The 12,559-nt window shown below is 40.6% G+C and overlaps 1 protein-coding gene across 4 annotated transcripts in view; it reads right to left on the bottom strand.

The window, feature by feature from the left end:
* Positions 1–12,559, bottom strand: part of LOC124238197 (major facilitator superfamily domain-containing protein 6) — a 71,689-nt gene that overhangs the window by 41,068 nt on the left and 18,062 nt on the right. For all 4 annotated transcript variants that reach the window (XM_046658869.1, XM_046658866.1, XM_046658867.1 and 1 more), the window contains exon 2: positions 7,221–8,832. In XM_046658869.1, the coding sequence (XP_046514825.1) occupies positions 7,221–8,779 (1,559 nt within the window). In that variant the 5' untranslated portion in view covers positions 8,780–8,832. The remainder of the gene's footprint in view (positions 1–7,220; positions 8,833–12,559) is intronic.

Here is a 12,559-nt window from a genome sequence, read left to right as displayed (position 1 = left end):
ACAAGTCAGCCTGGTAGCTATGACACAATATGGTAATATATTTCTTTGCAAAGATGTTCTTTTCAAGGGACTATGAAAACCAAATTACTTCCTTTCAACTCTTGGTCATAAATTCTACTTTTTAGACTCTACAGTTTACAGTTTAATAATAAGAATCTATACTTGAAATAGCTCTAAGAGGCTTTTCCTTTAAAAATTACTATCAACATCTTTGAAGGCAAAATGGGAAAGGAATAGAAAAATAGAAATCTACCCACGTATAACAATAATAGCTACAATTACAATCATTCTGTATGACAGCTATTACAGACATGGTAGCTTATAGTCACCAAGCCCTAAAACGTGGCACTAACGAGGACACAATCAGCCCTGTGTATCTAGAGGTTCCACATCTGGAGATTCAACCAACGGTGGACGGAAAGGCCTATGATGGTTACATCTGTACTGAACATGTACAGACTTCTTTTTCTTGTCGTTATTCCCTAAACAATACAGTATAACTACTTACATAGCATTCACATTGTATTAGGTATTATAAGTAATCCAGAGATGACAAAGTATACAGGAGCATGTGCATAGGTTATATGCAAATACTATGCCATTTTATATAAGGGACTCGAGCATCCGCGGATTTTGGTACCTGCAGGAGTCCCGGGTCCGGTCCCCTGCAGATACCAGGGATGATTGTATTAACAATGTATAGCCACCATAAATTAGGGGAGAAAACCTCAATTTGACCAAGATGTTTTTGAGGAGGAATACTAGTTATTTTGAAAAACACAAATATCTTAACTTTGCAGCTTTATTGATCTGTACACTTCTGATAACGTACTAAGTCACTGTATTTTTATCAGATTCAATGGGTCTTGTAGTTATGAGCAACATAATATATCATAAGATTGATAAAGTAATAATTTAGTAAAATCAACTGAACTTCTAAATATGCCAGTCACTGTTCTAAGCAATTGCTGTATTTTATCTCATTTAGTCTTCATTAGAAAAACTAAGAGGTGGGGCCGGCCCCATGGCTGAGTGGTTAAGTTCTCGTGCTCCGTGCCAGCAGCCCAGGATTTCGCAGGTTCGGATCTCGGGCGCAGACATGGCACCGCTCATCAGGCCATGCTGAGGCGGCGTCCCACAGGACACAATCAGAAGCACTCAAAACTAGAATATACAACCATGTACTAGGGGGCTTTGGGGAGAAGAAGAAGGGGAAAAAAAGAAGAAGAAGATTGGCAACAGCTGTTAGCTCAGGTGCCAATCTTTAAGAAAAACACCCAAAAGAAACTAAGAGGTAGGTACTAATAGTATTCTATTTACAGATGACAAAACTGAGAAACAAAAAAATCACAGAACTTGTCCAAGGCCCCACAGTCCCAAATGGCAGAGCCAGGCTCTGAACCAGGCAGTCTGACTCCGAGCCCGCACGTGTAACCCTTCACGAATAAGGACAGGGAGAACCCTTCCCCCAGAGAGAGCAGCTATTTCCTTTCTCCACCTTTCTCTCTTTCCCTCTCTGTTCCTCATATGCCCTCTCCCTTGCTTACGTCTAGCTCCACTTATAAATGCTCACGGAGGCTGCCTGGCTCAGGTGATGGCATTTAAGGGGTGCTCAGAAAGTCATTTCCTCCCGAAGAGAGGTGTGGATCAGGTTACAGTAAATACCATACACACAACTCCCCACAACACAAAACATTCTTAGACATGAGGATACTCTCTTTAAGCAATAAAACACAGACCAACACTTTAATGAGAGCAGAAACTTGGAGTAAAATCTTGGAGACAACCATAATTGATTTTCTCAGCCCATTCCTCTCCTTCAACCACAAGATTTCCTTGTTGATCTTATCCGTGTTCACGGTTTTATCTGTCCCAAACCTATATCCCCAATCCTAAACTTGGGGATACAGCTTAAGCTTCAGGTTTGTAATCGTTTACCGTCTGCTGGACATCCCCATCTAGATGTTCAAACTAAATGAACCCCACACTGAATTCAGAACTCCCAGGTCTGTATCTCCTTCCTGAATTTCCTACTGGATTTAGTGGAACCACCATACCAAAGCTGGAAACGTGGGGTCTCCACCCTACTTCCAACATCCAAACCATTCTGTCAACTTTACCTCCCAAATCCATTCCTTCCCCCAAATACTGTTGCTACTGCTGTTAATTCAGGGCTGTGTCACCTCTCCCTTGGACTATTTTAAGAACCTTCTCAGTGGGCTCCATGCTTCAAAGCTACCCACCACATTGCAAAAAAAAATCTGCGCCCCTCTCCTGCTTTGAACCTTGCAATGGTTCCCTAGAGCTTCCAGGAGAAAACTCGGGCTGCTCATCCCAGCATCCACCTGGCCTGCAGTCTCCCCTCTTTTCCAACCCACATCCTTTTAGTGCTCATCCCTGCACCCTATTAATTTGGGATTCTCTAGGCCTAAATATCGGTTTTATTAAATTGAATAGGCAGCATTTTGATTTTTAAATAACACAGAGTGATACTTGCTCCTTTAGAGCATATATAACATAATTTCAAATTTACTATGAAAATTGTCTTTAAAAACATTTTTTTGTTGTGGTAAAAGTCATTTTTAAAGGAGAAATAATCCTTACTTAAGAAATGAGAAAGGAGCCAGCCTGATAGCCTGGCAGTTAAAGCTCAGCGCTGACAGCTTCAGCCGCCCAGGTTCGCTTCCTGGTCGCGGAAGCACAGCACCCGCCTGTCAGTTGCCACGCGCTGGCGGCCCACATAGAAGAACTAGAACAACTTACAACTAGACTAGACAACCAGGCGCTGGCGCTTTGGGGAGAAGGAAAAAAAAAAGAGGAAGACTGGCAATAGATGCTAGCTCAGGGTGAATCTTAAAAAAAAAAAAAAAAGAAAAGAAATGAGAAGGGAAAAAGTTGTTTAAGGTCTACCATCTTTCTGTATTTTAATCAAGACTTGTGATGGAAGATGGGTGATGGAAGAGCTGAGAAGCCGGAGCATGCTGAGAGAACTGCAGGCAGCCTCTACAAGGTCCAGGTTAGAAGGATGAAGGGAGAAGGCCATGTCACCAGAGCTCAGGGTCACCCCCAGCGGGTGGAGCCACAGTGAGATACAGCAGCTATCAGGGATGCTGGCTTACAGGGCACAGAGGTCTCCAGAGTTGAGGAGACAGGGCTGAGTCTGGGGAGCAGGGCGGAGGACTGGAGCAGAGAGAGCCACAAAGAGAGAAAGCTGCAGAGGGGTCCCCTGGAGTCTTCAGCTGAGTACTGATCAGCACATGCCTTATGAGGAAATCCAGGGAAAGAACCACCCGAAAGGGTTAGAGAGAACAATCTCCAAAGCTCACATAAGATGCTGCACAAGCTAAAAAGAGAGAAAGAAAGGCCCTGGAAATTTTTCCCTTCCTCCCTCCCTCTAATCCTCCACCTGTGCCGCTCATCAGCTCGGTGGTTATCAACCTTGGCTGCACATAGGAATCAACTGGGCAACTTTACAAAGTACAAATGTCTGGGCACACCCCTGGAGAGCATGATGTAATCGGTCTGGGTGCAGCCTGAGCATTAGGTGAGTTTTAAAAGCTCTCCTGGTGAGTCTAATGGTTGAGAACCACCGCAGGAGAGACCAGGTCCTGAGGGAAGCAGCCCGCAGAAATCGACGCCCTGCCACACAGGGTGAGGAGAGGGTCTGAGAGCCAGTAGATCTGGGATCAGCAACTACGGCGCAGAGGTGGGTGGAATAAGGGAGAGGATGAGAAGAAGAAGAAGAAAAGAAAAAAACATAAATGCGATCTTCTCTAAATCCTTCAGTGACCAGCTCAAATTTGGCTGCCCCCGTGAAGCCTTCCTTGATTACCCCAGCAGCAGTTGCCTCCCTCTTATAATGCTGATTGCTACTCCTCCAGTGATATTTCTCACGCACTACCTCCCATGTGTGCTCAGCTGGGAGCCCAGCATCTTGCTCTCTTTTCTAGGTCTTCCTGCTGTGCCCTTTCCCAAACTGACTGGCTTGTTCATTTGGATACTTAGCTGCTATTAAGTAGTAATTAATGGCTAATAATGGTTAATATATTACCCCTTCCAGCTAACATTTGCATGGCAAAACTGACCTTGAGTGTGAGAATTTCAGGGCAAGTCAGAATTGACTGAGTAGATTTTTGTGTGTCCCTTAAAACATAAATAAATTTAAATCAAATAACATACGTGATGGCCTAATATTGGATAGCAAAGATTTACAAATTTACACATAATTAATTGCAATGTGTTTTTGTCACAATCCTCCTAATGGCTGTTGAAACATTCAGCAAGGTGAATGTGCCCTTAAGATAAATTCATACTTCTAGTCAAAGAAGTCTAGGGGGCCAGTCTCGTGGCTGAGTGGTTACTGTTCCACGCGTTGTGCTTGGGCGGCTGGGTTCACAGGTTCGGATCCCAGGCGTGGACCTACTCGACTCATCAGCCATGCTATGGAGCCATCCCACATACAAAATAGAGGAAGACTGGCATGGATGTTAGCTCAGGGTGAATCTTCCTTACCAAAAAAATAGAAGTCTAGTTAACATCTTTACATAAATTAGCCTAGAAATATATCTGCTGTAAATTCCAAAGTCTTGAGATTTCAAATAAAAAGAAATTTACTTTTTTAGTAGAGATATTAAGCATTATTCTATTGGCCTGAGAAAGCCACTTTCCTGAGAAGGATAAAAATCTAAGGTCAAAATTAGAAATCATTTACTCTGTGCTTATGTGGGTATAGGTGTGTGTGTGTTGTGTGTTTAGAGTGATAGAACAGATAGATCAGGTTATTCCCTGAAAAACTGGGCCCAAACTGTAGAACTGTTAAAATGCTAAGTGATTCAAAATTGGACATGCTATTTTAAAAACCTGTTTTCTGGTATGAATTTTTCTTCATTGTGAATCTATATAAAGAATTTGTGGGAAAAATCCACGTTTGATTACATTAAGATATTTCTAATTTTTATGGTAGTGTTGACTCCTAAAAATAAACTCCCGATAAGACAGTCACAAAATATTGAAAAAACATACACGCATACACAAGAGCCAGAGACAGATCCCTCCTTGCGATCTGACAAGGAAAACACGAAGACAATGAAGTCATAGGAAGATCATTCTCTTCATCGACTGTTTAACAGATGATATTCTTCCAATGAAAAGTCTACACTGTCATCGCCACACCTGCAAACCCCCAAACCTCAACCACCACCACCTGCCTGGGCTCCCAAAATTTTCATCAAAAGAAACACAGCCCTGCTACCTCAATATGTGGGCAATAATCTCACTACAGCTATCAGAACCTTTTAAAAGTAGTTAAAATAATATATTTTAATGAACAGAATTAAAGTCTAAAAGAGGTGAATGACCACAAATTGATGAAATCCAATAGGCTCTTGGGAGCAACAATGTGACCACAGAGCTGCCTTCTTCATTATATCATTAAATAAGAAAAGGAAGGTGAGTTTTGTACATAAAACCAGAAAATTAAGGTTAACTGAGCTTTAGGTTTTTAAGTAACGAGTAACTAATAATACTCAGGGAAGAAAAACAAGTATAAGCTCATGTAATTACCAAAACTAGTAGTAAACCTGCGGGGATTTTACCATGAAAATATATACCTCAGACAAAAGGCAGAGACAGAAAGGAAACTTCCTTTCTTAGCATGTGAGAAGAACCTACCAATTTCTTTGAAAATAGAACCTATACGCATACCCTGTACTGAGTCAACATTCAATTAATGCTACTGAGGGATTAAATAACGAATTCTAGGAACTCCAGTCACTGGTAAGACCTAACTTGTTCCCTTCTGGGAATAAATGGCTGTGATTCTAACAGCTGAGGTGAGATCCCACTCACACAGCCAAACTGAAGAGAAGCGTCTAATTCATCACGGTCGCTCTACACAGCTCAGAGAATGTAAACATGACCTGGACAAGGTTAAAGGACATTCCATGTCCTTACTATTACAGGACTCTCTTCAGACTTGTCCCCATGAACGTGCCCTGGGGACTGTGTGGGTCTGGGAACCATCCGCACAGTGCCCGACTTTGTTTACTGACAACAAAGGGGTCAAAGATTTGAAAAAGAGAAAGAACAGGACAAGCCTCCCAAAGCAAAACCAAAACAAGCAAGAAAAAATATTCACAATTGTTTTGGAAAAAGAATAATGCTAGGATGAAACTGTAAATTAGAGAATATTTTCTTCAGTTAGTAAAAGGGAAATTAAAGAAAGATCAATGTTTCTCAAATCTTGTCAGTGTCTCATTCTGTTTTTTAGTTTCTCATAGAAACAGCAGATTTAAAGATTACCACAAACACACAAACACACACAGTTGCTTTCTTTTAGTTACGGCAACTTCATATTTTAATGACAATGACCTCAATAAAACACATACGCACACAATTTTAATGACAGGCATGCCATACTTTCCTATGACGTAAGAATGCTTAAGTCTGGCTGGTCTACATTCCAGAGCCAATGACAAAACAGAAAGACTTATAAAGAGCAAGATACTGTTCAATGATGTTCAGACAAATATTAATGGTCAAAAACATCACACAACATGAAACACTAGGCATTTACAGATTTTTTTCGACTAAAAAGATTACACGGGAAATTTCAGGTAGAAGGAAAATTTTTAAATGTCCCATGTCTTCATGGCAGATAAAAATGCAGAGACTCATGTAATAATCAGGAAAAAAGTTATATAAGGATCTCTTCCACGTACTATCATGAATTAGGGATTATGGTGGGTCACATCTAAGCTTCATTAAACATAATGGATATCTTCATATACCATGTATTCAAGCTCTTTCTGTGACAGTTAGTGGCTGAGAATAACTGAAGGCTGAAAAAACTTAATCCTCTTTATCCACTTAAGCCTTCCTTCATAAATGCCTGGGACAGGCAGACCCTTCAAGGTCCAGAGAATAATACAGCTCCCTAAACTGGTGCTCCTATACCTGAAAATATTTACTGTAAGAGTCTCTTCTTAGTACACAAAGAGGAAGCAGCATATTTTGTTGGTTTCTTTTAGATAATCCAACTAGGTTCACTACTTCCTTCCTTTTGTTTCTATTTTAAAGAGAAAGAGCAACAGAAAGCCCATGCCCACCCCAATCCCACCCCAACATAAATTATAACACCCATAATGTCCTCAAAGGAGCTATAAACTAGGAAAAGATAAGGTTCAACTGCTGAGGGGCAGCAATAGTAAGCACATTCTTACCTGATATGGCCGATCAATTCAATAAGCTTGTGACTAAAAAAATAAGCTGTCAGCTCAGACACATGACTCAGGACTGAACAGACCCCAAAGAGCGTTGTAGTTCCATTCAGGTCTTCCAAGTGCCAGTAGAGAAAGGTGAACACGAAGCCGTATCCAAAACCCATAAACCAAGCCACGAACAACACCGAGCCATACTGCACACTGCAGAGCAGTCTGATTAAGTCCCAAAAGTTGAAGGCCTGCGAGTGACTCATGGTGGTTGGGGTCTCCTCAGAGGACTCTGTGGAGTTGTACCTCTCCACCTGAGGGATCTCCACCTCTTTCCCTTTATTTTCATTGTTTTTGAAGTGGTTGTAGCGGAACCGGAACTGAGTAGCAACAATCAGGGCCATGGTCATGAGGACTCCAAAGACAATGAAGACGATCTGGTAGTTTCGGTACTCGGGGGGTTTACACCCCTTTCCATCGATGAGCACTTCCATGTGGGTGTAGTCAATCCCGATGCCCACGGACAGCATTGCCAGGCCCCAGCCCAGGGAGCCCCACATGCGCTGCAATCCATAGCGGTCTCTGTGTTTTCCCAGATACTGGAGTGTTACCGTGTCCACAATTGTGACAGAAGAGGCACTGAAAAATTCTCCTATTATGACAACCATCAAGATCACCAAGAATATAGCTTCGACTTCTTGTTGATCATAAACAAGAGTGACTTGGTCAGAAGGTAAAGATTTGGTGGTAGTGACAACAGTAGTGGTTATCTCCCTGGTTACACTTCCTGGGTGGGCAGGGGTTGCCGTGCTTGGGTTGGAGGTCAAGCCCATAACGTGGTCAGTAATTTCATCTGTTGGAGGCTGCAGAGTGGGTGCACTGGTCTTGTTTGCAGCTGTCGAAAAGATGACAGTTTCTGTGATATTGGGCTCTGCCTCTAACATCATTGGCCAACTGGAAGAAGGCAGGTTCCTTTTCTCACGCATTCTTGGTGACGTGGTAATGGAAGAGAGAAGGGAAGCATTCGTTGGCAGGACAGTTAACAGATGACTTGCGTTGGTGGGGCGAGCAGTGGGGGGAATCTTTGGTACACATCTCAAGGTAGCAGGTTTGACAAATCCGATGCCCAGGTTGAATAAAACCCAACACAAAAGAGAAAAGAGGAGAACAATTTTGCCTTTTTTAAAGCGATCTGCAATGACACCCCAAAAGGGGGCACTGCAGAATTCAATGAAGTATCGAATACCTACTAACAGTCCACTCTGGCTTGGTGACATGCCCAGCTGTTTATAGTACACAGGCAAAAGTGGGTAAAGAGAGCCATATGCAGAGTAAAAGAAAAAATAAAAGACCTTGGAAATCAGAAGATCGTTGTTTATTTTAACACAATGCTTCTCCATCCAGTCTATTTCCTCCTCAGGAACAGCAGCCGTTTCTGTGGAGGAGGGTGTTTCATTTGACGGGGCTTCTGGATCCCTGGAAATACCATTAAAGGGATCAGCAAGCACATATTTTCTCTTCTGTTCCTCTTCATCATCTGTTAAGATGGCAACTTTATCATCTGTCGCCATGGCTTACCACCACCATCAAAAAGTTTATGACCTTCCAGATTTTGACTGGTGATCTGTAAAGTAAAATTTAAAAGACACCTTAGTATGAAAATGGTAACATTTAAACATAGAGCTTCATCTCGCAGGAAACGGAGGAGTTCCAAACCATAGCAAAAATAATAATCGTGAGAGAGAAGTTTCACCATTTATCACTTGCAGCCACACAATACTGATAAACAAAAATTCCTTTCAAAAAATCAAATACTCTTTGTGGCCAATGACTGACTAATTATATTTTCTAACAACAGGTTTATAGCTCAGGTTCTTCAATCTTTTCATTGATTCCTAGAGAAAATGTATAAATGATAGGGATTATGTCTAAACCAAATATAAAGAATTGAAAATAAATAGTATTTATAGTTTCTAGGTTTTCCTTTTCAAACAAATCCACTGCACTATGAAGTCTACAATTTTTAGAAAATATTGGTAGCTGAAACCATTCAGTCTCTAGACAAAAACAGAAATAAGCTCTTAACCACGACCACAGTATAGTGAGAGAGCAGGAGCCAATTGCACACTTGCAACTGGAGTTGGTCACTCAGCCATGACAAAGATACCCTGGTAAGGAAGTAGTCTTTATGCTTATATTGCATACATTTCTCCAGATATGCTTTTACGGATTGCAGTTTAAGAAAATGTCAGAAAAAAATAGCAGATAGCATTTGCTGAGCACTTACTGATAGCATTTGCTGAGCGTCAGGCAACATTCATAGATTTTTATATGTATTAATTCATATTAATCACAATATCCCTACTATCTTCTCCATTTCACAGATGAGAAAAATGAGATGTGGTGAGCTTAAATAACTCATAAGTGGCAGAGTGAGGATTTGAACCCTGATATTATGGCTTCAGGACGCATGTTCTAATACACCACACTTAACTGCCAAATCTTGCATTATACATAATAAAATACTATTAAACCTTTTTATGAGACAGGGTATTTCAGATAACAGATAAGGAATATATCAATGGTATAAATTTACAGGAACTGTGCCACATTCTACCAGAATTTCCCTTTCTTTTATTCTACAAATGATCAAAGAATCAAAAGGTCTTACTTGCATCAAGATTTGTCAAGTTGCAATGAATGGATTCTGATGTAGGAAGTGTATTCACTAAACACTTATTAATTCCTTTCACCTTCTATACCAGAGAGACATAGCTTCACTTGCCACCCCATGGAACAGATCTTGCTCTCTCTTTTCCCAAAATGAATAACTTTCTGAAAATCGTCCAGAATCACACTTATAAACATTTTTAAATCTCTACATAACTCCTAGGCAGACAATAAAAACACAACTTAATGAGGCCTCTGTAATCAGTCAATTCATCTTTTACCCCCCAAAAGCCAGGTGTCTACATAGCTATAAGCTTTCAAATGTTCACGTGGATTTTTTAGATTTAAAAAGAATTTTTTACTTGAGGTAAAAATCCATATAACACAAAATTAACCATTTAAAGTAAACAACTCTGGAATTTAGAACATTCACAACGTTGTGCAACCACCACCTCTATCTAGTTCCCAAATCGAGTTTTTCTTAATGGTGAAAAGAAAAACCTTTTTTCTCCACAAAACTTGGAGGAAAAGCAAAATCCAATCTTTTGCTGCCCAGCTGAAAGATTTTCCTCAATGTTCTATACTTATTTTTCTTTCATCATTAGTGCCATCACCAACCAGGTCAGCAGCTCCAATTCCATTTCATTTCCTGAAAAGGACAATAATTCTCCTTTGGACTTATTTTCTAAATTAATCTCCATTTCTGAGCTCAAATCTGAAAGAATTACTTGTCGTTTTTAAAATGTATAAATCTATATTACACTTCTAGGTGAAGATGGCAGACTGAGTGCATCTGGTTTTACTCTATCCCTAAACCCACTAAGATGACCACACACACTTACTTTTTTAAAGTCACAATCCAAGCTAGAAAAATTAAAGAGCACCTAATAGCAACAAAATAAAATTCTGGAAGCCAGAATGTAGTTAGATAATTGGTAATTAACTTAGGAGATCTGAGAAAACTGAAACCTGGGTTGACAGTGGGGAAAGCCAAGAGCTAACACAATTTATTACTCAGAACCCCTCAAAGGCTCATGGGTCGGCCATATTAGGTTTATCTGCAAGTAAGAGAGTGTGTGTGTGCGTGTGTGTGTGTGTTTGTGTAACTGAGCCGGAGTGTGCTGTCAACATACAGTTGATTAAAAGTCTGAACCTCAACTCAAAATGCCCAAGCAATCCCCTTCTCCACTCCACATAGCTAGCCAAACAACTAGAGGTTCTCTCCTCTGGAGAGGATAAACAGAGGTTCCGCAGTCATGGAGCACTAGGCAGAACTGAGAGGAGGGGTACCATACTGAAAACAGGGGCAGTAAGTGAACATACGCATCCTGGATTCTGAGCCCTGGCCCTGCCCCCAGCCTCCATCCCACTTCCCTCACTAGGTTCCCAGAGGCTGGGAAGGCTTTCACCCTCCAGGCAGGAAACTAGAAGGTTCTTCTCTGGAGAATCTGATTAGTCCAAGAGGAATGACCTCCAGATCCTGATAGTGAAGCCTCCTAAACTAAACAACCCAGTGGAATCACTCTCCACAGGAGTGCAGCGTCAGCAACCTCTGCAGCCCAACGTGAGCAGTCACCAAGAATTGGAAGACACTGAGGAAAGTCTCTTACACCAAAGATAGCCTCCAAACAGAAAAAAAAAAATCACTATGGAAAAAACAGAAGCTTTGGGAGGAGGCAAACACTTCTTAAATATATCAACTAATAACTTCAGAAACAGGAAAAAAAATGCAACTGTGAAACAAAAATAGAATAATATATATTTTTAAAGAAGGAGGAGGGGGGAATAAAAGGAATGCTTGAATGAAAAAGAGCTATGGAAATTTTTTATGGAAAACAAGAGCAATAAATGAAAAATTAAGAGATGATGTAAAAGAAAAATTTGAGGCAACTTCTTAGAAAAAAGAAGAAAAAGAACAATAATAAATAGATACCACTACCTTACATCAAACACAAAAATCAATTCCAGATGGACTGTGTATCTAAAAGTAAAAGACAAAACAACTTTTAGAAGAAAACATACAAAAATACCTTGAAGATCTTAGGATAGAAAAAGATTTATTAAATAGGACATAAAAAGTGCTAAGCAGAGGCCAGCCTGGTGGTGTAGCAGTTAAGTTTGCACCCTCCAGTTCAGCGGCCCAGGGTCCCCCGGGTCAGGTCCTGGGCGCGGACCTGCACACTGTTTATCAAGCCATGCTGTGACAGGAGTCCCACATATAAAGTAGAGGAAGATGGGCATGGATGCTAGCTCATGGCCAATCTTCCTCAACAAAAAGAGGAGGATTTGGTGGCATATGTTAGCTCAGAGCTAATCTTCCTCAAAAAAAAAAAAAGTGCTAAGCATTAAGGAAGAAAAAATAAATTGGACTATATTAAAATGAAGAACTTCTGTTCACAAAAAGACAACATTAAAGATTAAAATGGCAAGCCAAAGAGTAGAAGGTATTCTGGTAAGGGTGAATGTTATATATATCCGACAAAAGAACGTATCCAGATATATAAAGAATTCTTCTTAAAAATCCATAGGAAAGTGTCAGGTAGCCCAATAGGAAAAATGAGCAAAAGACTTGAACAGGCACTTCACAAAAGAGCTTAAGCAAATAGTGAATAAATATACAAAAAGATGCTCAACTTGATTAAAGCGGGCAGTGAAAGCAAATTAAAACCAGAATGCAAAAA

This window comes from Equus quagga, chromosome 4, assembly GCF_021613505.1.
Source record: "Equus quagga isolate Etosha38 chromosome 4, UCLA_HA_Equagga_1.0, whole genome shotgun sequence".
Taxonomy (NCBI): domain Eukaryota; kingdom Metazoa; phylum Chordata; class Mammalia; order Perissodactyla; family Equidae; genus Equus; species Equus quagga.
Note: the sequence above shows the minus strand (reverse complement) of the source record. Positions and strands in the feature narration are given on the sequence as shown.